Raw genomic sequence first — 25,030 nt, 5'->3', positions numbered from 1 at the left:
AAAACGGGTTTAACGAAATGTAATCCAATCAATATTAATTCCGTTTTACCTTCCACTAGAGTGAAGAACCTGGCTGTTACTCTGGACCCTCAGCTTTCTTTTGATTTGATTCAGAGATGTTGATGCATGCATGTATAGCTCCACTTCTTCATTATCGCAGCTCTTTGTTTGCTGGTATACCTGCCACTAAACTCGGAAGGCTTCAGCTTGTTCAGAACGCAGCTGCCAGTCTGCTTTCTCACACTCGTCCTTCTCAACACATTACTCCTGTGTGCAGGTCTTTACATTGGTCACCAGTGATCTACCAAATTGATTTTAGAGTTGCTGTAATAACTTATAAAGCCTTTCATGGATTAGGACCATCCTATCTTCAAGAACTACTAACTCTGTATGCGCCTAGTCGTTCTTTAAGATCAGATAATGCAGAACTGAATTTCAAAATTTCAGTCTAGCCAAGTTAGATTTCTCGCAGTTCTCATGCCAATGTATAGGTAAATGTAACAGAGTGATTTTCATTTGGGAGGTTTCTGAATGAGGGACTTCAAAGCAGAGTTTAGAACCTTGGTAAAAGTTTGTGAGGTGTTGACACACACAGAGCAATCCATTAGAAAACTGTTTACACCCTCTGCAGTTCTCACTGTTAACATGCTCACTTCATGGTTTCATTCCCAGTGTAACCTGAAGACTGAATTACAAAACCTAAAGAGACGTGATGAGGTTCGGCTTGCACAACACAGGGGGGTTCTCTTTCTTGAAAGCAATAAAGAAGTCGATGAGTAACCATTGGGGGTCAGTGGTTACCCATTGGCATGGGAAGATTGTGGAAGTCTGGAGTCAATTTGTCATCAGTGTCATGGTCGGCTGCAGTTCAGAGGCTGTTTTATTTGTGTCCTCTATGGAGCAAAAAAAAAATATCTTTAGTAGGCCTGTGAGGTACTGTAGTATGGTCTAATAGGCAGAGTGCAAGACAAATAGCCACACTGTATGGGGTTATAATATTCAGCTTGAATATTGACTGACTCGTAGCCACTGACTCTTTTTGCCCCCCCCCCCCCCCCCCCCTCAAAATTTTTCTAAGGAAACTATGCTAATTTCTAGATCTTTAGCACCAGCTACTGGGTTCAGTATCTCCCAGTTGCCAGGATGGCGGAGCTGTGTGGACTTAGATGTGTCCAGTGTAATGTGGATTCACTAAATAATACCCGACTCTGTGACATGTGTTATAGAATTGAACTGTGGAACCAGGCTATGTATGGTCTGAGCAATTTGAAGACGTCAACATTTAGAGACATTTTCAAACCAGCCTGCCCATCTTACATGTTCTACAGTATACAGTGCTATGGTAAAAAGTGTAGCAACAGTCAAGTAAAACACAGGTACAGAAGTATAATGCATTATTCCATACTTGGAGGTCACACCTCAATTGAAGGCGGCTCCTGCTGGACCAGGCAAGATCCTGGGCTGAACAGTCTAATCATCCCGCACTACATTACAAACTACATCTAGCCATGCTGTGCCTCGATCTTTGAATCTGCATATGTATTCATGCTATTGGTTTGTTGTGTGTTTTGCAGATCTGGATGACCCCTCTGTGACAGTGCACCAGAGTATCGGGGAGGCGAAGGAGCAGTTTTACTACGAGCGGACCGTGTTCCTGCGATGCGTGGCCAACTCCAACCCCCCAGTGCGGTACAGCTGGCGCCGTGGCCGGGACGTCCTGTCCCAGGGCTCTGACAAGGGAGTGGAGATCTATGAACCCTTCTTCACCCAGGTATTACAGTCCTGGGTTTACACAAGGGGTTGTTACCTACAGCAGATTGATCCCAACAAAATACTGCATCTAAATATAACCATTCAAGTGGGTCCCTCCATGGCTTTCTATGCTCTGCTCAAGATATGTGGGTTTACTAGAGTCCCTTATAAAAGTCCCCCGCTGTATTTTTGCAGTTTTACACCATGCCTTTCCTATGCATTTACCATTGTTTCCCCTGGTTTGCCATGTTTATTAATATGCTTTGCCATACCTCATTATTCAAAATTTTAAATGAGTACACCGCATTTCCCAATAGTCACTGTTAAACCAGATCGCCTACAAAGAGTCTGCTGTTCACTTTGATATTGTAACATTCCTGCTAAATCCTAGAGATAGCCGATGAATGTTGGTCTTCATGTCTTTAAAAGATAGACAAAAGAAATCTGTCCAGCTTCTTAGATGATATATACATTTACATACAGTCACTTTTTCACTGTAAGGGCTCAAACTACAAAACAAATACAAAGTCCAGCATCTCTTCACATTCTCCTCCAGTGAAAGCCCCCTGCTGTTTGAATAGACTGAAGAGACTAAGGGCAGAATGGGTTTCGCTGTGATGTAAAAACAGCAGGATAAATGACTATTTCTGAGAGAGAGAGAGAGAGAGAGAGAGAGAGAGAGAGAGAGAGAGAGAGAGAGAGAGAGTGGTGTGAACTGGAGCCCATAAATCCTCGACTAATCAAATTACATTTGAATAATAAAGTGTAATTTGATAAATGGCAGTGTCTAAAGTTCATCACAATACAAAGTGTGCAATGTCCCCATTTTTCATAAAGTATAAAGTATAAATTAAAGATGTCGCGCTTGACTTACTGCCATAGAATAGTTATATATGTTTTTTCTGTTTGCTCAGTTCTGTGTTGGCACAGATCACTTCAATCTTTCTTCACTGTGATGCACCATGACACTGAAAAGCAGTATCCCCCTTTGTTGCAGACAGAAGTCTCTTTTATATCTGTTAAGTGGTGACTCTTCTGCATAAGGTTTCAGGTTCAGATCTGGTCTTGAACGCTTGCTCCCAGCAAAATGCCAATTGTTGGAATTGCCCCGATGCAGATAAGGTATTCAGAAAAGAATGCCTCTGAGACAGACATCGACATTTAGAGACAACCCATACAGAATGGGTGAAGCTTCACTTTCACATCAAGCTGAGCTATTGATGAGTGTCATTTTAACAGCATTGCTAATGTAGGATGTGTGAAATTAAGCAAAGCGATGGTTCTAGCAGGGAACTCACTTTTTAACCTTAGATCAAATCACAGAAACATCAAGAATATTTAGGCACTTCCAATACCGGACTAAATTGTCAATCGAATAGTTTGTTTCTTATTTGTCCCACGGTAAATAATACGTCCAATGATTGGCAAGAAAAGGATTTATATCTTACCTCAATACATTACGTCCTCGCTGTGCACCAGAGTTCGCTTCTCCTCCTTTCTTTGGCTTCGTCTAACAGGGGTGGGAAGCTATCCTGCCCACCTGCCATTAGCTTCCCTACGGCCAGCTTCTCCATTTATCTGCAAGGTAATATATGGGCAGGGAAAACCTGGAACTGCAAAGCCAGAGGCCAAAGAATGTAAGATATGTATTTTGGTAGTAGTGTTGCCTAGTCTTTTTTAATGAATAATCTGTCACATGGGTTTCCTGACAGAATTGCAGCTGAACTCATAGTGGACCTGTCCCATTGGGATTGATTTTTGGCCCAGCCAGGAATACCCATACCCTCCAAAAATGAAAAAATGAAAAAACACAAATGTATGTGTGGTGTTGTTGTTGTTTTTCTTTGCAGGGTGAAACCAAAATCTTAAAGCTGAAGAATCTTCGACCTCAGGATTACGCAAACTACAGCTGCATTGCTTCGGTCCGAAACGTGTGCAGCATCCCTGACAAGATGGTCGTGTTCAGGCTTTCAAACAAAACAGGTAAACCTCTCCGGCCAGCGCGGGGTAGCAGCGGATACAAAGACAATTCCAGTTGCTTTGCTTCACTGTGCCAGCTTTCCACATTCTACAATACTGCCATTGTGAGCACAGCGGGACCCTGAAACTCATCACAAGAATACAGCAAGTTACTGAATCCGCCAGAAATGATGGTTTTGTGTGCCCCTGAATTTGAGATATTGTACTTCTGTTTGTTTCAGCAGGCAAAGTGCTTTGCGACTGTGGGTAGGACTTTACCATACTACAGTAACACGAGAAGTAGAAATGAGGTGCTCTGTATTGATATCAAACCAGTTGTAATTGCATTATAAAGTAACTGTTTCTCCTGTAAACATGAGGCTTTCATTCAAACTCCAAACTGAACCCAAGACAGAAGTAAGCAGTTCTGCCCATATGGCTATGACCTGCAGTCACTCAGAAAGTCAGGTTACTGCTTATCTACCATGTAACCACTGCCTCCCACTCCATCCTAAGAGACTTTTTTTTTTTATCCAAGTAACGTCTCAGTAAATGGTCTGCAACTGTTGTTATTTATCAGGCATTGGGAAGCTCTCATGCAGCTTTAATGGAGACCTGATCTTTGTGAGACGCATGAGGAGGGAGAGCATGTGTGTAATTCTTTCTGCGTCTCATTTGACCATTGTTGAGACTAATGCTGGAAGCCCATAATGATGATGGAGAAAATCAGTCTGCCCATGCACCCTGCTGATTCCTGTGGCTTTGCCCTTTCCAGGCACAGCGGCTACCTCATTTGTATCCCAGCATGCACTGGAATAGACAATAACTTGCCTGATGACCGGCCTCTCCCTCCACCAATCAGCCCCGTGCACAGGATATTTATATGCACTGCAGTGCATTTACTGGCCTATCAGCATGCTGATTAATGACAATACAGTTTTAACAGCACACAACAGGGGCCATTGGGTAAGGTTTTCTGCATTTATTTGAAAAGGTGTTTATATAGCGGAGACCTTTAAGCAAATCCGCGCTGGATTTTATAACAGCCCTGTTTCTCTGCTGGTGTTGGGAAGCCTATTGTTGTAGACTCCAGTACTTCAGCTGTGGGAATCTATAAAATACCTGCCTTTTGTTTCCATATTCAATGGAATTACCAGTACAGTTATGCCCTATTCATTCTACCTGGTGGTGCATTATTCAGGAAGTGTGGATAGAGTTTTATTTGAAGATCTTTATAGTGAATAGTATGTCCTATTCCTAATTACAAACATTGGGGATGAAATTAAATTAGGCTAGATAGCAGCAATCCATATATATTTGGGTCACACTTTACATTAGGTGTCTCTAATTGCTGTGTAGGTACATGTGTACTTACACATAATTGCAATGTTATTATGCATAGTTACAATGTACTTAATATGTACATTTTTACATGATATAACCCTGGTGGTTTCAAAACCTACATTTACAGTTTTAGTGTAATTCAAAACTCATCTTGGAGAACAGTCTTAGTACACACTCACAGTTGATTAAAACAAAATCCTGCTGAACACAGGGGGCTTAGGACTTGCTGGTGCTTCTGGATTTCACTGTCAACCCAAGCAGGTTTTAAACTCCTTAATCCTGTCTCTGGAGATGCAGTGTCTGTGCTCTCAACTCTGTTTTCTGGCAGCGATTCCAAGCCAGTTTAGCAATGATGTCTGTTAACCTGTTGACAGCTCGAGCTGAGAAATGATATAGCAAATTTCTGACGGCAAAACTCACAAAAAGGGTTTATATTACCAGATGCGTCTTCTGAGCAATGCATGTTCGGAAACACTTTTCATGAAGTGTCTCTAATTACTGTGTATTCACATAGCAGTTACTTCGTAAAAGCATGTGTACTTACACATCATTACAATGTTATTATGCATAGTTACAATGTATAACCCTAATCCTATCCCTAAAGCCTATCCCTATCCCTAACCCTAACCCTAACCCTAACTCTAAACCTAACCCTAACACTAACCATAACTCTAATCATATCCCAAAATCCTATCACTAACCCTAACTCTAACCCTAACTCTAAACCTAACCCTTTTCTGATACAATTGTGTACTTACATATACCATGCAAAATTATTTACATGTTCAGTACATTGTAACTATGCATAAGAACATTGTAATTGTGTGTAAGTACAGATGTATTTACTAAGTGACTGCTATGTGAATACACAGTAATTAGAGACACTTTATGGAAAGTGTTACCAAATGTTCTTAGTGCAGTTGTGACCTACTCCATCACCCTGCTTGCAAAACACCATTGGCAGTACTGTATTAAACACAGTGCATTACCCTGATGTAACCCGAGGAGAAACATCAACTAGCCACAATACAAAATACTGTATGAGGTGGGTCTAACTGTATACCCAAGTCTCATGTCAGTACTGTGCTTTATAACTGAGACTCTAAAGTAATTTGAAGACAATGAAAAAATACTTTTACCATTGAATTTCTGAATTTGGATTAATCAGTGAATGTTGACGTCTGATGGAAAATGTGCATTCTGCATTTTAATTATTTTCCATTCCGTTGACTTTCAGCATCTCCTTCGATCAAGTTGCTGGTGGAAGACCCCATCGTAGTGAACCCAGGGGAGACGGTGACCCTGGTCTGTATAACGTCAGGAGGGGAGCCCGCTCCCACATTGACCTGGGTCAGAGGCACCGAGACCCTGCCTCAGAAAAGCGTGTTGAACGGGGGCACTTTAACCTTACCAGCGATTACCTCTGAAGATGCTGGGATTTATAGCTGTGTGGCGAACAACAACGTGGGCAACCCTGCTAAGAAATCCACCACCATCATCGTTAGAGGTAAATACAGGTTCAACCCAAGGGAAGACTGCCATGCTGTAGGAGCAATGCTTTCTTGATAGCTGTTACTATTGCAGGCTGGTTTCTAGTGTATCGAATCGAAACATTCATTGGGGAGGGTTTTCCAAGCATTTTATTCCAAACAAACAAACAAACAAACAAAGCACCCTTTAAAATAAAGCAATGGCAAATAAACAACTCGATTGTACTTAAAAGGACGTTTGTAACTTTATACACAGTAAAAACCTTGTTGTTTCCGTCCACGATTTGGCTCCACGCCACACACCACACACACACACACATTTCTTTCTTGTTTACTTCTTAATTCAGCGATAATTTGGAGCAACTGGATACTTTTTTTAAAACCAGAAATATGACGTTTTCATAAAGTTCCTTTCTCTGAGAGCCGAGACCTTGTTTGGAATCCTCAGCCGGGCTCAGTTCTAAGGAAGTGCATGTGCACAGAAGTGGAATGAGCAGCACTTCCAAATATTCATTGGGTTCTTCTTTGTGATTGATGTACAGTAGACCAATGTTCACTCACCACCAGCTCTCAATACATTTCGTCCCCCTGGCTAGAATCATTCAAGATCCTAGAGGGAGAGGTCGTTTAGTGCACAGCGTGGAAGAATAATGAGCATTGACAGGTGTGTAGTCCAGTGTGGCGCCGCATTCCAGAAAGCCAGTGTGTAACATAAGAGGGCATGTCCAGGCTTATTCCCAGCACCCGAAAAGAAATCTCCCCAGCCGGGAGTTGCTTCTACAACATCCGGAAGGGGAATGGCTTTTGCACAGTAGCCTGTATCTGGAACAGAATGGGGGAGGCCATGCAGGGGTGTTACAAGCCGTGCTTTGGTTCAGACACTTTGCTTGATCCAGCCTTGTGGTAATTAAAGACACTGGACGGCTCAATTCAGTAATTAAGGATTTGGTTGGAACAAGGTCCTGGACTGGAATAGATTGAAAGAGCCATGCGCGAGTGCCATTGATCTGTGTTTTACTGTATGTCTTTTGACAACCAGGACCAACAAAATAAATGCGAAAGACTCGCTCAGAGCAGATTCATGGCCAGGCTAATAGTGATCAATAGTGATTTACATCTGACAGCTTTTAAAATATGTTAGAAAAGGTCAGGTGGCATCAGTCAAGTTAAACACAATGTGACCTGCTTTCCTGAGAACCGCACTCTGATGGAAAACATTTTTTGTTTTATAATGGAGCAGATATCATAAATTACAGAGCAGCTCTTGTAAATGTTCAAGCAAAATACAAATAAAATCACTGGAGAGTCTTTAAATACGCTTTTCACTGTGTGTCTTAAAACAGTTAGGTCCACGGCACAAGGTTGCTGTTTGTCCCTAAAGCACAGTAAAGATCACAGCATGGTTATCAGGCTAATGTTTCTTTTACTGTCTGCTTGGGTGAGCTGGGACAGTGAGTGGGTTTTCACTCTGGCATAAACCCTTTAGAGGAGGTCATAGCTAAATGAAACAACTCTATAAATCTTACCTGTCCTGGACTTCCATTATAGATAGAGATCACACAGGTGCAGATTTGAAAGATTTTTTTGCATTAGTTATAAAGGGGTATAGTGCTCTTTTAGCATATGTTAGTACTCTTTCAAGTATATATCATACAGCACACAATTAAACTGTGTACATCATTGTAACAGGATTAAAGTAGTATACGGCTAAGAGCTCAAGCTATATATGATAATAGCAGCTTTATTAATTCAGTGTTTTAAACAATTTTAGCTGATTGCAAAAGGAAGGTGAGTATTGCCAAAAAGCACCAAATCAATAGAGCAAGGCATGTTGTATTGATGATGTGCCAACCTCTATGAAACCACCACATGTACATTACAGTCTCATTATCTACAGGGGGCAGAAGATCATGTCAAGATACTTCTCAACCTGAAATCAATCTAGAAATACCAGAGGCTGAATCTACTACTGCTACGATGACATGATTATTATTATTATTATTATTATTATTATTATTATTATTATTATTATTATTATTAATATTTAGCAGCAGTAGTCCTATTGATTGGACTTCAGTTGCCGTGCTTCTTTTATAATCAGACTTCATCATACTCTCAGCAGCAATTCAATATGCCTCATTAAAGCTGGCAAATGGAATATCTCTAATGTAATTATTTTCACATGGTCTGTCTTTCTCATACCGATTGAGTTTTGAACATTATGTTAAGTAAAGTACCGTAGGAACGTATGTGTACTAATATTGACATCATGTAAGTTATAGATGGGTTACTTTAGCAATGCTTAAAGCAAGCAGGTTCAAATCTCTATTACAGCTTCTTAAAGCTCTAGAAAGACTGTTTCCAAAAAAGGCTTCTTGTGGATTTTGCTGTTCTCATCTGTGGAGTCTGAGGGGAGCTTCTTATCTTCAGCAGGAGAAAGTAAACTAGAGTAACCCAACCCAGATGCCAGCTGCTTTACTGTGGAGAAGCTATTGTTCACACTGTCTTCCATTCACATTGAGACAGAACGAGACAGGTGGGATTGTGGTGGAAAGAAAAGCTGTTTCTGAACAACACTGCAATATCATTAACAGAGCATGGCAATGCCGGTGACACTTACAATTTATGAAAAACAAAACAATAAACACGGCATAGTGGGTTTCGATGATTGATTATCAAAAAGAAAGATCAGATGTGCTAACAAAACCTTTTTTTTATCATGCTAGTGTGTAAGGCTTCGCATCACGTTTTAAAGTAATTAAACGGTTTCTTATATATGCCTGGAGAAGTACCTATACATCAAAAACAAGAGGGTTTAATCGACTCTCTTACATTCTTTCTCTCTTGGTCTTGTCCCTTTCTTCATTCTCAAAGCTAATACAATATAAGGAAGATCTGTCAGGAGAAAGCAGTCTCACTCATGCTTCAGCTGAAAGATACATGTGCCTGGTTTGAAGCAACGGCTGTAATTATTAAGAAGTTGATTTCAAGGCCTCCTCGTAGAAAATGTTTTCTAATCGCGCTGACATTTATTTTTTAAAGTGGAGTTAAAAGCAAGCGCTGAGGGGAGCTGATAATAATAGAACTGCTAAAAACTGCGCTGAGGAGGAATCTGTAGAAGGAATGGGGCGACGCTGCAGATCGGATCTTGGGAGAGGAGGCGTTGAATCCAGCACGCTATAATTACTGAAACTTTTCTGTGAGGATGGCTAAAATTGTTGCTTGTTATGCCTAATACTGGACTAGATGGCTTTCCTTCCTGTGCTTTAAAGTGCTTTCTGAATGACCTTGTTGAAACAGGACACTTCTAGAAAACAGCTTCAACAGCTTTTCAGATTTTCACACTTACTAAAAGAAAAAAGAGAGACAACCGTCTTTTTGATTTTTCCTTTTTTACCTCCCTCCTTTTGTCCAGTTGATGACGATTTGTCACAGTGCAAATTTTACACTGAAGACAGAGCAGGGACAGCACATGCCGTGAATACAAAACAATACTTTATATCCAAGTCATTGAATCCATATGCTGTGTGTTGACTATAAGCATAACTATGCATGTAAACCTGACAGTGATAGCAGAATATGTTAGTTCCTTAATCATGCAGTAAAGCTTATTATATTTGGGCATGTGCACTTTGATGGCTGTACCGCACCGTTATGCAAATAATGCTGTGCTTCTAGATTCTGAGGAATCCATTAAGCTGACAATATTAACTGTGTCTGGACTAGGTGATGAGAAGCTGCAATGGTACTGTTAACTGAGTGAAGTCATAACTATGTCAGACAGCTCAGAGCCGAGGTCAGAGTGTTCGGCTGGTTCAAGGACAGATCGTTTCAACGGTCTTGCATTTCAAAGAAGTTACAATTGAAAGTTAAAAAAAATGATAGATAGTTTGGTTCTGCTTTAAAACAAGTCTCAGTAATGCAGATGTAATTATGTGTGAACTAACACATTTCCTATTGAATTCACACAAAGTAAAAATCCAATCCAAATTCAATGCTTACTTATATTGGAGTATATTTAAATCTCCGCTTATCCGTGATTAAATAAAGTTAGAATTCGGGTTCGGTATGAGCGACTGCTAACTTAATTTGAATTCAATAGAAATAATATACTTGTTCATATGTAATTACACCTGACTCAAAGACAGTTAACACGCTTGCTATAAAGTATTACCAATATGTTTTGAATGAACTTTTATTCATAAGGTAATCTGTAGTACATTTCTGTAGTACAAGAAAACCACCCATGACTGCTGAGAAGAGGTTTTGTTTGAATAACCCGTAACAGCAGCATAACACACAACGCTGCCCATTAACCAGGAATAAGCCGCAGTCTTTGACTCAGCCCAACCCCAAAGTAACACGGAACAAACTGCTTTCATTTCCAGTACTTCACATGAAACCTGGAAGGAATGCCGATATCAGCCTTTGTGAGTAACACATACAAGTGATTCTAGATGATACCTAGGTGTGAATATCCATTTGCTTTAAAGCTTCAGAGAGTGGAGGAGAATTTGAAGTAGTTGAATTTCACGACAACGGTGGCTCCCATGCCATAACCCTGTCTGACCGACCCCTATTAGTATGTCCTAGATTCATCACACCAAAGGTATGAGACAGTAGTACAAGACTTTTGTTTTCCCTGGGGGAAGCTGAAGTAAATTAAAAAGGGGCAGGCTGTGCAGTTTCTCAGTAAGCCAAGATCTCCTGACTCCAGAGCACATCATTAAGCTCTGCAGAAATCAATTCTTAATTTGCGCTGCGCTGGTCCTTGGTCATAGCTGTCCATTTTCTGTTGTGTTCAGGGAGTAATGCATCAGCGTTGACCGAGTCCCCACCGCGTTCAGAACATGCCCTGTTGACAGGGTGTAGTGCCTCCAGTGATCCAGTGCTGAGGAACAAACAGACCTGCCTAATTGTTTATATTTTGCTAGTCTTGGTTTTTACACCAGGGTCTTTAAAGAGAGCTTTTATTGCACATGTAGTCAATTAGTGCTGCCTTTACTTGCACATTAATGCAATTTGTACAATTTGTTCCTGAATGGAAAAAGGCATCACCTCACACAAATTGCAATGTTGTGCAGCAAAGTGCACCAAGTCCATTCTCACTCAGTGCCTAGAACAGGGCCAGTGAATATCAATTGCTTTTTTGAGTGTGCTTGCCAGCTGACCCATCTGCTAAGACTACACTGTCTATAGAGTATCAGAATATCTATGAAATAATACGAGTTAGCTTGGATTATAACTCTGGGGATGTTCTCATCCAGTCGTATTCGGAGTGCCTATCCTAGACTTTTACATGGTGCAGATCGCTTATCCATTACTGCAGGCCAATATCTATCTGATCATGCTTGCTATGTTGTATTGCTTAAAGGCAGCACCCAGGTAGCAAACACGCTAACTAACTTGGACATCAGAGAATAATGTTAGTGATTAATGCATTCTACAGGTACCATGGGCAGAATCACCCAGCCATGCCCACAATTCACTGTATTATAATGTCACCGTTGATATTTACATACAGACAATCGGAATGAAGGTAAATGTTATTTGTTTTGCTGTTTAATTTCAGCGGAATGCAGGGTGTAAAACCCGCTTTGGCATGTAAATCAACATGTTAATCAGCTTTTCTCAAATTCGTTTTTAAATAATTTATGGATCCCTCTGAATAGCATTTACATTGGTGAAAGAGCAGTGCGCTGTCTGGGTTATCAGCTGCATCACATCAGGCAGGCCTGGTATCTGAGATGTGGCTCTTTCTGGGAGCGTGGAATGCAACTATAAGCACGGCCAGTGTTGATATCAGCATGCAAGTGAACGGTCAACCACAGGGTTTCAAATACCCACCTGTGAGACCACTGGAGGCAAGTAAGGATCTGATCATAAAAGCTATCAGAAAATGGTCAGAGCGCAGGTTTCAAAGTCGTATATAAAGAATGGAGCAAAGAGGCTTAAGAAAAAGCTAGCTCAGAATGAGAGTGATTCCCAAAAAGAAAGAAGCATCAAACTGTAAAAGGGAAGAGGAAGGATGATGTTTCATGTCTTTTGATAGAATCTCAGTCTAACTACTGACTTAAAAACTTGTCCTGGGCCTGACAATGTCTGTGGGTGGCACTGCAGGAGTCTCTGTGACCGCTTAGTGGGATTGGGGTGGGCTCTAATCAGAAATCAGACAGGGTATTTTATATACACTTCTGTAAGGATGACAGAAACAGCAGGCAGCCTGGTGCTGTGATAAAAAATAAAAACAAGACCTTCATGACGCCACTGTGCTCTGGCTGCTGTATTGAAACATAAAAAGCCTTTAAAAATGCAGTTAGTGTTGGTGGAGACTGTGTAAGAAATGTAAGTTCTTTACGGTGAAAACATGTTCCTGTGTTTGCCATTGGGGGAATGGGAGGGGGTGGAGGAGAGTTTAGAACAGAACAACCACAGGGTCTTACATCACGTGTCCCTGGGCTGGAATATGTGGACAAAATGAATCAGCGTCAGCTGTGATGTGAGCTGTGAACTGATGAAACCGTAATAAAGATGCAGTGTGGTACTGAGCATGCTTAGCAAGTATCAACCAGTGCAGGCACATAGGGAGGGGCCTTACAATGTGTGACAAACCTTTAAGACATGACAGGGTCTCGTGCGAGATTCTAATGAGAGAGGGTGAGGACGCAGTGATAAATGAAACAGCCGTTTAAACGAAAAGGAGTTAAACGTTTAATCTGTTGAACGTGACACTGTCACTACTGTATGTACTTTCACCTGGTACGCGCAATGCCCGTAAATGATATGTAATTTATTGACAGATGCATGCACTATATGCATGCATGCATGATTGATCAATAAATAGACTGTATCGAACACCATGTGGCCTTGATTAAATTGAACGGTTTTTGTGTTGCTGTAAGGATATGTTAAAATCGTTAGCAGTATGTAAAATTGCAATCATTTAAACTACAAGACAGGACTGTACATCACGTCGCTTTTTGGGCAAGCTTTATAGCCTGAGCGTGACAAATTTAACCCGCCTTCTCCTTATGGACTAATTTGAGCTATTGACAACCTGCATACAGTCTCAGCCCCTAGTTTGCAATGCATGCAGCTCCGGGGGACGTGTCTGATGGATCACATGTCACGGATGGCTGAGTAATCTCTTCTCGTTAGCACTCGACCCACAGGAAGAGGCTGGTACTACCAGTGATCCATCACTCCCACATTGTGTCAGCAGGGGGTTCTTCTCTAGACACAGGGACTGTGAACAGCATGCACAATACAGCATGTACATAGCAACTGCAAACGCTGTACCTGGCGACTTTATATCTGACTGGTTAAAAAACAAGTCTACACTAAACTTCTACATACTAAACTGAATGCCTTATACTTTCAAAGCACAAACAAAGTTATGATTTTTTTTTTCTCAAAATCCTGCAATGCACAAAAAGAAAAGCCCCTCCTGTAAGATATTTACTTGAGAAAGTCTGTCCATATTGGGGATTATTGGGATTAAGAGCCCATTACTGGAATACGAAGCCCGTAATCGCTGCTATTTACTTTACAAGCATTTCATTTCCTTCAGTCAGGCTTAAAAACTAGCGAACAGTAAAAATGTTACATTGTTGCAATCTGATGACAAGCTACACAATGTTTCTAATTAAATTGTATCTGTACAACTATTAAATATTGATGTGTTGTAAATGTCTTGATGATAATATGATGTGATTACTACAGTCCTTCAACTTAATCAGAACTCCATAGATATGCATCTAAACATGGCCGGCCTTGCGGTTAAACAAACAAACAAACTAACTAATAACAGGTTTTAAAAAGACTGGCTCCTCCATTTTCCACAGGGCAAGAACATGATTTTTCTTGTGTGTCAGTGTATGTCAGTGTGTGTGTGTGTGTGTGTGTGTGTTTAACAGCATGTTCATTGTTTTTCCCTAGCTTTGAAGAAGGGCCGGTTCTGGATCACCCCTGACCCTTACCACAACGACGACAACATCCAGATCGGCCGCGAGGTGAAGATTTCCTGCCAGGTGGAGGCCACTCCCCCGGAGGAGCTGGCGTTCAGTTGGCTGAAGAACGGGCGGCCGCTGCGCAGCTCCGAGAGGATGGTCATCACGCAGACCGACCCCGACGCTTCCCCGGGCACCACCAACCTGGACATCATCGACCTCAAGTTCACCGACTTCGGGACCTACACCTGCATGGCGTCGCTGAAGGGGGGAGGCATAGCGGACATCAGCATCGACGTGAACATCTCCTCCACCACCGGTGAGGGCCGCCATGCATGCTGGGCTTACCCAATGCCCCTAGACAACACGAGAAATGTTTGGAGTGAGAAAAGGCCATTCAGCCCATCAAGGGGTTAGCACACCCGTCTCTCCTTGCTGATCTCCCACTACCTCAGCTGGTAGGCTATTCCATGCATTTATAACTCTCTTGGACAGAGAAGAGGTATTCCCCATCTGTCCGTCCATACGTATGTCCATCTGTAAGCCCATCCATCTATCCATCTCCATCTGTCCGTATGCACATGTACACTTATGGACAATTCATAAGAGGGTCAGATTTGAGGTCTGATTGGTCTCTGCACCGGTTAGGCTAAGGAAGGTTATGTCTTCAGAAGGTAGCCTTATTCCATCCACTATGAATTCAGGTTCACTGCCGTAGATACAAGTCCTGTGGCGCCGAGTGGCTTTGTGCTGTACATGGCCACACGCTGACACCATGTATCATATTGATCCGAGTTCACAGTGTTGCTTGTTATATACACCCTTCCCCAAATGAAACATTTTAATAATAAATAACAACTCAAAAGATTTAAATCATATCCAGCAGATAAAAGAATGTAATGAATTATTATTAAGAATCATGAATTAATAATGAACCATGCATTCATTACTCAGTAGTATTGAATAGAATCAGGCATGTTATTAATGCTTTGAGACACGTTCGCGTTCCAGAGTTAATCATTAATTGACCTGCTGTGTTTGCTTGTTCAGTGTGAGGTGCGATTCCTCTTAGTTTTATTTACCATTAAGGAATATTCTGCGAAAATGTCACTTAGAGCTTTATTAAGGACTGATGGGCTCAAGATATGAGTCGTTCTCATAGGGTCTGGAGATCTGTTTTAATGATCTACACAGATGAATCCTAAATACGCTCCTAAATAAAGTTTGGTAGGACTCAAGGAACTTCTCGGCCGTTTTTTAAAAGCAAAGGCGCAATCTTGAAGAAAGGTTACAAACACTGAAATGAATTAAACTGCATTGTGGCGGATTTCCTGTTAATCAGACTGATTTATAAATATCTCCTCCTCTTACAGTATTTCTCCTGCCTAAATGATATTTATTTTCTCTGTGCACTGTGGGTAACATAAAGCTATTTTATTGCAATATTGCCAACATACTCTTGATGAAAAGAGATTGCTTTCTCATCTAAATATGCTTTATAGCCTAGACTGTAATGCCCCATGCCAAGATTTTTAAAACATTAACAGAAGATATTACCCATCGTCTCCTGGGTGCCATCATCACTCTCGAATCGCAAAACTACTTCAAGCGCATTAAATGGCACAATCTCCTCTAATTGCCTTTGCCAGTTTTATTGTGTTGCACTTCTCTGAAATTGATGTTAGCCACAAGTTACTTCAGCAGTCAGCTAACTTTGCTTACTTTCTAGCTTGCCTGTCTGCAAGAGGACAGATAAACCTGGACTTGGAAGCTGTGCCTTATACATGTTTCTCATAGCAAAAGCATAGCAGTCGAATGAAGCATAGTGAAAGCATTACAAAGATTAGCGAGGTATGGTAAAGCATACTGATAAACACGGCAAACCAGGGTAAACTATGGAAAATACATAGTATAACCATGGGAAAAGCATGGGGAAATTGCAAAAATACAGTGCAGAAATACTGTGGATAACTTTGAGCTTACATGTTCAGTTTCCTGCTGGATTGTTATTACGTCTGGATCTAGGAGGTGAAACCACTTGTTGAATCCGCTTCTCGTCAGCAGTTACTAGAACCCATATTAGTTCCGCTTTTGTTTTTCTCTTTCTCAGTCCCTCCGAAACTCTCGATCCCCAGTGGGAAGTCACCCCTGGTCACCCGGGAGGGGGACACGGTGGAGCTGCAGTGCCAGGTGACTGGGAAGCCCAAGCCCATCATCCTGTGGTCACGCGCGGACAAGGAGGCGCCCATGCCGGACGGCAGCATGGAGACAGAGAGCTACGACGGGATCCTGCGGATTGTGAACGTCTCCCGGGAAATGACCGGATCCTACCGGTGCCAAACCAGCCAGTACAACGGATTCAACGTCAAGCCCAGGGAGACGGTGGTGGAGCTGATTGTGCAGTGTAAGTGTTAGGAACCATTCAACAGACTACCAGCTATGGACAAAAGTTTTGCATCACCCTAGAGTTTTAATATTGAGACATGATTAAAAAAAAAAATAATTCAAAATGTGTGTGAACATAATTCAGATCATGTAATCAAGGAAACTACAACATGATATTGCAGAAGTCTACCAGAAGCCATAATAGTAGCACAGTATTTCATGTTAGATGTCAAAATGTCAAATTTTTCTATTTTTGTCAGTTTTTCGTTAAGTATATGGAAAACTACAAAGCAGTGGTATGCAATTCAGTATGTTAACGTAACAGAATTCAGCAGGTTGCATTCGACTTTATGAAGCAAAATTAGTTAATTCTATAGGTTGATGCAAAGCTTTTGGCCATAGCTGTAGATCCTCCACGTTCCCTTTTAAATTGTGTTTTAGTAAAATACCACTGTACAAGTGGCATGCACTGTGAAAATGAATGTTATTTATGAGCAAAAGGAAAATATGAAACAGCTTTAAACTTTTTGTGATTGGCATCATTTTATTGGCCCTGCTAAATGAAATAAGTCATGCCTTATGATTATAGCACAGTAGGAAACAGGCCCCCTGTTCTTTACCCATTGATTGGAAGATTATATGAATCATCCCATTTGTATGGCCCTCCTACTCTTCAAGCGAGTCAATATCAACACTTCAATCTCAGATCGTACATTTTGTTCTCACTATGCGTTAGATTACAAATACCTTTGTTCTGTTACTAAATTGTGTGAACTGACTTGCATACGGTGCTGATAATCCATCGTGATCATTGATAGCATCCTATTGAGCATGCAACTAGGAGGTCCCAATAGCCTGGTGATCCTGGATAGTATTCCATTGTGTTGGTTGATAACAATAAGATCGACTGGTTATTTAGATGACCAGAATGCTGTTTTTTAATGATCTCTAGGCTTGGCTAATTCCTCAGTGATGGAAACAAAAAAACAAAATGTGCACATGATTCTTTTTACAAAAAGTTAATAAACAACGCAATGCACACAATAGCAGTGTTACCCGTTCTCTTTAGGATTTACTTTTCCAAGGAGGATTGTTTTAAGTGTAGACGATTTGTTTTCAGATGATACACTGTAATGATAAAAGACTCCTGTTTAAAGATTCATTAACATTCATGAAGCCATTAAATAGCTTTTAATGGAATTAACTGCCATGGAGATGTCTTTAATTTTGTTTTTCCAATGGCGAGTTTTCCAATGCATTTTCTTTGTTAACCGGTATTACCAGAATGAATATTAACGCTCTTTGTTAAATCAGAAATGGCGGTTGAAAATAGAAGAAATTCAGTTTGATTCAAAGCATGAGAGTTCACTTATATAAACAATAGTTTATATAAAACTATATGCATTAAACAGAACTCTCAACCTCTGGCTTTGTTTAAATTGATAAGCACAGACACAGGCTGGCTGTAAATGATGCTGCTCAAGAATGTCAGGACAGCAAACCTGAATGTGTGCTACCATGGTTACCAGGTCCCTTGTCTTATTCATGCCTGCAGCCTTTGCCATGTTTGTCCTCCACCACTCTTCTGAAGATGATAGGATGTTATTATCAGTATTTGTTGTTATTTGTCACTGAGGCATTGAAAATGATTCTAATTTATTTTTCAACAATCGTTTTTTCACTGCTTATAGTTCCTAAGAGTGATTCTCTTCTTGTTTTTCTCCTGGTTGAGCTGGGATAGGTTGTTGCTCCTTAGTGACAAGCTGTACAGTATGTTGTCATTCAGTCAAAGAATATTGTTTTTGACACTTTCGTTTATTCCTGTTCATTCTATTGACATAAAACTATATGTAATGTTTAAGAATAGTTATTGACACTTTCCTTACCCAGTAGGGTATTGCTTCTGTCCAGTAGAGCCATCAATCTCTTATCACCAGAGGCATTGTTTTTATTATTCTGGTTTCATTTAGTATTAAATTTCCTTTAGTTAGAGGAATGGTGAAAAATCAGTTTCACCAACAGTCACATCCTTTATCTTAAACAAGGACTGTTTTTAGTGCTGCCATCCTGGCAAAGAAGCTTCCTGACACAATGCTAGTGGATTGCCCAGACAGTTGTGAGGTAATGGCACCGGCTAGTGGTGCTCTCGTCATCAGAGCCTCTCTCAAACTGGGTTACAGCAACACTTTCCCTGACCCATAATCACAGCCTCTCTCAAACTGGGTTACATCAACACTTTCCCTGACCCATAATCACAGCCTCTCTCAAACTGGGTTACATCAACACTTTCCCTGACCCATAATCACAGCCTCTCTCAAACTGGGTTACATCAACACTTTCCCTGACCCACAGTCACACTGCAATGCATGGCTTAGACACAAAGTTACCCCTGCCAATCCACGGCAATGCACGACTCACAGGGTCAGATCAGAGATACGGACACCACAGTCATGATGAATTGGAATGGGTTCCAAGGATGAGCCGGGACATTGCACATGCTCCGTGGCCTCGCTGGGCTTCTTAGCTGTAAAATAAATGGCAGAGGGAAAGCCAAATGCTTCCCAGGCACTTGTAATGAATGTTGGCTCCATAGCAGTTGGTACTGATTCCTTCACAACAGTGGATCTCCAGTATTTTTCTTTGTTAAATTTAAGCTTTTGCCCAATTGCTTCTTTGCCATCTGAACAAGAGAACACCATAATCTAAAAAAACCCTAGAACATACTGTATGCTTTTAATGTGGAACTGATAATATCATCCCTTAAACAGTCAAGATTATCACAGTTGAGTAGACAGATGCTTTAGCTTTGTTTTGACGTTCCTGATAATATGTTGATTCTTTTAGGACACACTCACAAAAACAGGCTCCATCTGTGTAACTGCAGGGTTTTCCTGTGGCTGAACTGCGAGTTTGCTCAGTGATCCAGGGGTTAAAGCAAGATCAGGTAAAACTATCAGAGAAAGGCATGAAAGGAGCTTAAAGTAACACAAGAGATATAATAAGCGTGACTTACTCTAAGACTGTAGGTCAAACACCAACATTTGCTGAACAAACGTTACAAACTTGTTTTTGTGCAGTAACCTTGAATGCAACAAAAAGCTCAGTCATACCATCCTCGCCTAAGAAGGGTATGCCTTTGTACTGACACAGAGCACTGTTTACTGACGTGGAGAAACATTGTTTTCATGAACAGCTCAGGGAAAAAATCCATTAAGCAGCCTCTGCGAAGGGGCTATTATGCAGCTCATGGGTTGTTGCAGTCCAATGAGCTAATGGCATCTTTTGTAATTTTAATTGGGAACTTAGAGGGAAAAATTCCCACAGGAGCAGAAAGTAACCAGAGCTTTCATCCAGCCCAGTACTGAAGACCGAAAGACTATTGATTAGGACTGGCACAGACAAGTCTAAAATCTGCATGCAGCGTTTGAATGAGTGGGCCCGACAGAACTCTCATTGCGGAGAGCTGATCGTAAGGGAAATTAGAAAGAGGGTTATGAGAGGGGGATCATGCATTTCCCCCTCCCCCCTCCCTCTGCTGCTCCTTCTGAATAAGCTGTGTGTCTTGTCGCCCGGACCGTAGGATTTTTTTTCCTAAGAAAATTAAAACTACTGCCGAGTGCAGCTGGGTGGTGTGGTGATCAAAGAGCTGCTGTTTCATCACGCTTGGATATACAGAATTAAACAAAAAAAAGAAATTAGAAAGTACTTGATTCTCAGCCCCTAATATAACTCACACAGAAACACACACCGTTCCCAAAGTGTGTACCTTTCTGTTTGTGCAGCTGAATCCCGCTCCGCAATGTCCTGGCAGTTTTTTTTTTTTTTTAGAAACTATTCATTTGTTAAAATGCCCTTCCTTTAATAAACATGATTGTCGTACCCTGATGTTCAGCTTAATCCTGCTTAAGGGTCGTTCATTTTGAAAGGGACTGTGTACTCACTAGTGGATAATGCGTGTTTATTTCTGTGACAAATTAATTGTCCTGTCCTCTTAACTAAGACAAGAGAGAGAGAAAGAGAGAGAGAGGGATTGCATCCGGATTTGCTGTGAGCATTAGAGCATGATGAAGAAACATTACCCTGTTAGATGAAATGAGAAGCTTTATATATGTTTGTATGTATGTATGTATGTATATATATATATATATATAGAGAGAGAGAGAGAGAGAGAGAGAGAGAGAGAGCACCATCTGTTAGTTCTTGTGTTCTTGCATTTTATTTTTTTTAACTCACTGCTTTCACTGCTTGTTTGTTTTTCTGTTTTTTGTTTGGTACGTACACACCGGTTTAGACTGCAGTTGAACTGCATACTAGCTTGCAGCTTAGCCATCCTGAGATTATAGCCAGTGTAGAAGTTGTTTCTCACCTTTGTGGCTTTGCACAAAATCCCAACATATAGAAGAGGATTTCACTGTGACGCCTCGTCAAGCCTTACAGTATATTTGACCTTGTAAATAATTGCTTTGCTTTTTGCTTGTCTATAGGTGTAAGAGATTTTAGATACATGATCAAGCATCATTTTAACTGTACTGTTAAAAAAAAAGCATCATATGTTACCGTGAACCCAAGTGTGTAAAAAAACAAAATCAGAGGTAATTCGTCATGTTAAATACCTTGAATTAGTTCATCAGTAGTCAACACATTAGCGTATGTAATGGAATCTGGCATGTGGATAAAGTTTATGTACAGTACACACTAATTTATTTGTTGTCATCCAGCTTGTATCTCAGGGCAACCGTACACATGCCAGCAAGAGAAACTCGGGGGAAAGAGCGAGGTTGTTTCCAGACTCCTCACACTACGACAGTATGTGAGCCATGGTGTCAGTGACAATGCTGCTTAGGGTCATTGTAAGGAAGCTGAATGAATGTCTGCAAATGAGTGCTCACAATACCAATTGCCATGTTAGGACGCTTCCGTTTACTGATTCCAACATACCGCTTAAACATGTATCATCAACACACAGCAATGCAGCACCGCGTTATAAACAGAACTCAGATAATGATCAGTTACCTTATGTTCTGAGAGATAGCTCGGGTGCGGAGAGGGTCTGTCATTAGGAGAGGATTCAGGTAGCTTCTCTCAAGTGCCTGTCTTACACATCTTACCTAACTGCGTGTGTGTGAAGCTAAACCTTGTTTTTGCAAGCTTCCGTGTTCCATCCAAGGTCAGGCAAGTTTCCCGTCTTGAGGAGAAACACATTTCTCTGTTGATAACAGCATACTTTGAATGCTGCCTTGTGTTGCTGTTCATTGCAGGTCTCTGGTGACACGCTTTATGGAATTGTCTGGAACACAAATATCGTTTCCCATATCGGATCAGACAGTAGAGCCTAATACTTTAACTCAATGAACCCTGCTGGTATCCTGCACCAGAGCAGTGATTTACTGACCACCTGATTTCCATCACTGAAGACAATAGAAAACATCCACTGAAATGCGGTCTGCATATAAGCTGTTTTATACATTTTAGGAAGACAGTAATTACAATTGTTTAGATGATTAAATTAGACCAAGTGAACTTTAATTGAATCTCTGTGATTTATATTTCACGGCATCAGATGTGGGGGTTGCTGGAAGTCTTAACGACATTTAGAAAAGTCAAATGCTGTGCATGTCATCTTCATCACAATGCAGCTACTGATGATGAGCGTGCAAAAAAAAAAAACGACCAGATTACATATTGAATAATGGAAAGCAGTGTCAAGATGGACAGAGTATGTTCTATATGCTCAAGGTGTTCTGAGGGCTCTTCTAGGGCTCCTGTGATGGGACATGGTTCTGTGGAGAAAGTCTTCAGCCAGGGAATGTCCTGAGAGATGTTAAATCTGACTGAGTAATTTACCAAAATATCACATAACTCTGTTAGGGTTAAAAAAGAAAGCAAACTGTGGAAGAATCTACAGTCCGGCTGGCCGGGTTGTGCTTTCTCCTCCCCGTCACTTCTAGGACAGTGATGCTCTGTAGTCTTTTTGAGCACTTTGATTCAACAAGGTTCTTGATATTCTTTATACAGTAAATCCGTGTTGCTTGCTAATTTACATCGAAGAGCATCCAAAAACGTTAGCCAGCTGTGTTGAGCCTTGTTTTATATGGGCAGGGTTCCAGTTCCCCTCCCACAGTTGATCATCAATGGATTATTGGGGCCTTATTTGTTACTTAGCTACTCTACATGAATTGTTACAACAGTAATAAAGGCCAGGCTGCTCTGGCATCCTTATTGACGAATGTGCAGCCATTTGTTATCGAAGTGCAGTGCTGGCAAAGCTCCAGAGTCGGTCAGATAAGTGTAGTGCACCACTTCATTGTCCTCAAGTCCTTGCTGAGTTTATGGGACACAAGTTCTCAGTTGTTAAGGGCCTCTTTCTAAAATGTGGAAATTAGCTGCAGGAAATATCTATTGGAAATGGAAGAGCCATGTCATTCTGAATTGATCTTAGCTTCACTGCAAATTAAAACATGCACTACATAGCTGTGCCACAGATGACGAATAACCTTTATTCACAATGCAAATGTAATAGAACAAGCATGCAATTATCAGTTTTGTGATTTGGTGGAATGAAGAGTGGCATATGTCTCTTATGACTAACCTGCTTTCTCTTTGGGTACACAACATTCAAGTTATGTGGGGGAAGCTTATTTAAAAGGCTGTTGTTAATTGTGTGTTGCATTCAGAGCTGTTTTTTCTGTGTAATTAGTACAGAACTAATTTATACCCACGAGTATTCATTACAGATTCATTTATGCCGATTTGTGGAGAATGGTTCCCATAACGCAGGGATTCAGAAGTGCTTTTCACTGACGCTAGGTTCTTGCAGAAGTTCACAATTATCAGCAACACAGTTACGAAAGATGAATTAAGGGAATTCACGCTAACAAGGATTTTTCTTTTCTGGCAAAGCAGAATTCAAATGAATCTCCCTTCATCTCTTCCACTCTTAAGACATCACATCACTGCAGTAGCATTATGGTTCAGAGGCATGTGAAGCAATGGTACAGCAATGCTGCTGTGGCTGTTGCTGTGTTATTTGAAGCTGTAAAGTCCAGGATGCTGTAATGAATCTTCTCCTAATGACTGATGAGTTAATAGCAGGTAGGTGTCAGCATAAGACATACCATTACCTCTCAGTTAGGGAGCTCACTCTTTAGTTGAATTGTAAGACCTTGAAGTAAGCTTCCAAATCTCACATATCCATTCAGTTATTTGTCATGCATTTCTTTATAATGTTTCAAGAAAGCATTTTTTGTTTCCCTGGGGCCTGGTTTCGTCTAGCATGTGCAATTAACTTTGTGTGAAAGATTGACTTTCCCTGCACAAATAAAATACTTTACCAAATTTTACTGTTACCGAATTTCTTTTTGAATTTTAAATATCAAACAAGCCCCTGTAACACTTTACATTAAGCGTCTCTGTGTCTCTAATTACTGTGTATTTACATAGTAGTTACTTAGTAAATACGCTGGACACGAGAGCAGCAACAACTCCAGCCTGTGTGCTGCACACTGTGACAACAGCACCCTCCGCTGGACGTAAGCAGCAACAACCCCTGCCTGTGTGCTGCACACTGTGACAACAGCACCCTCCACTGGACACGAGCAGCAGAAAGTCAACTTCCCCCCGTGAAGCTGTCAGTTGTTTCCCTGTTAACCCTCCCACTGTACTAGATCTTGCTGTCTCGGCAGACCAGAGCCTATATCTATACCTGCACCTGAGCCTGAGATGAATTTGCTGAGAGCGTAGGGCATTGCAGGGTGATCAATGCCACTTACAGTAAGACAACACACTTTATTGAATCCCTCTTGGCCAAAGTTTAAGCAGAGCTCGGAATTACCGAATGTCACCATGGTTGTGTACTTGTTAATAAAACCCTAGCTGTATAGAAGCTTGCCTTGCGTGTAACTTTGATGAACCTGATCAATATTAGAAGCTGAGCAACCTCTAACTACCCTTGATCGTCCACTTCCATCGGAAGATAGATGCCGTTTTACAAGTTTTGCTAAGAGGTCAATTTGATTACATACTTTGACACGTTATTAATATAGCTTCTAGCAATAGCTGCTAAATAAGGCTCTAATTCAGCCGCTCTGTCAGTCTGCATGGCCGGTTCCAGGGTAAGCACAGGCTGATGGAGTGCAGGTCCGCTGTATCTCA

General features: G+C 41.0%; 1 protein-coding gene across 2 annotated transcripts in view; it reads left to right on the top strand.

The window, feature by feature from the left end:
- The window catches only part of LOC131698700 (MAM domain-containing glycosylphosphatidylinositol anchor protein 2), a 130,171-nt gene that overhangs the window by 59,207 nt on the left and 45,934 nt on the right, over positions 1–25,030 (top strand). For both annotated transcript variants that reach the window (XR_009307722.1, XM_058992061.1), the window contains exons 4-8: positions 1,575–1,771; positions 3,603–3,735; positions 6,293–6,562; positions 14,484–14,813; positions 16,605–16,898. Coding sequence is in view for 1 of the 2 variants with exons in the window: in XM_058992061.1 (XP_058848044.1) it covers positions 1,575–1,771; positions 3,603–3,735; positions 6,293–6,562; positions 14,484–14,813; positions 16,605–16,898 (1,224 nt within the window). In the remaining variant the exon portion in view is untranslated. The remainder of the gene's footprint in view (positions 1–1,574; positions 1,772–3,602; positions 3,736–6,292; positions 6,563–14,483; positions 14,814–16,604; positions 16,899–25,030) is intronic.

The sequence above is a fragment of the Acipenser ruthenus genome, chromosome 18, assembly GCF_902713425.1.
Source record: "Acipenser ruthenus chromosome 18, fAciRut3.2 maternal haplotype, whole genome shotgun sequence".
Lineage (NCBI taxonomy): Eukaryota > Metazoa > Chordata > Actinopteri > Acipenseriformes > Acipenseridae > Acipenser > Acipenser ruthenus.
The sequence above is the reverse complement of the archived record's forward strand: the minus strand, read 5'-3'. Positions and strand labels throughout refer to the sequence as shown.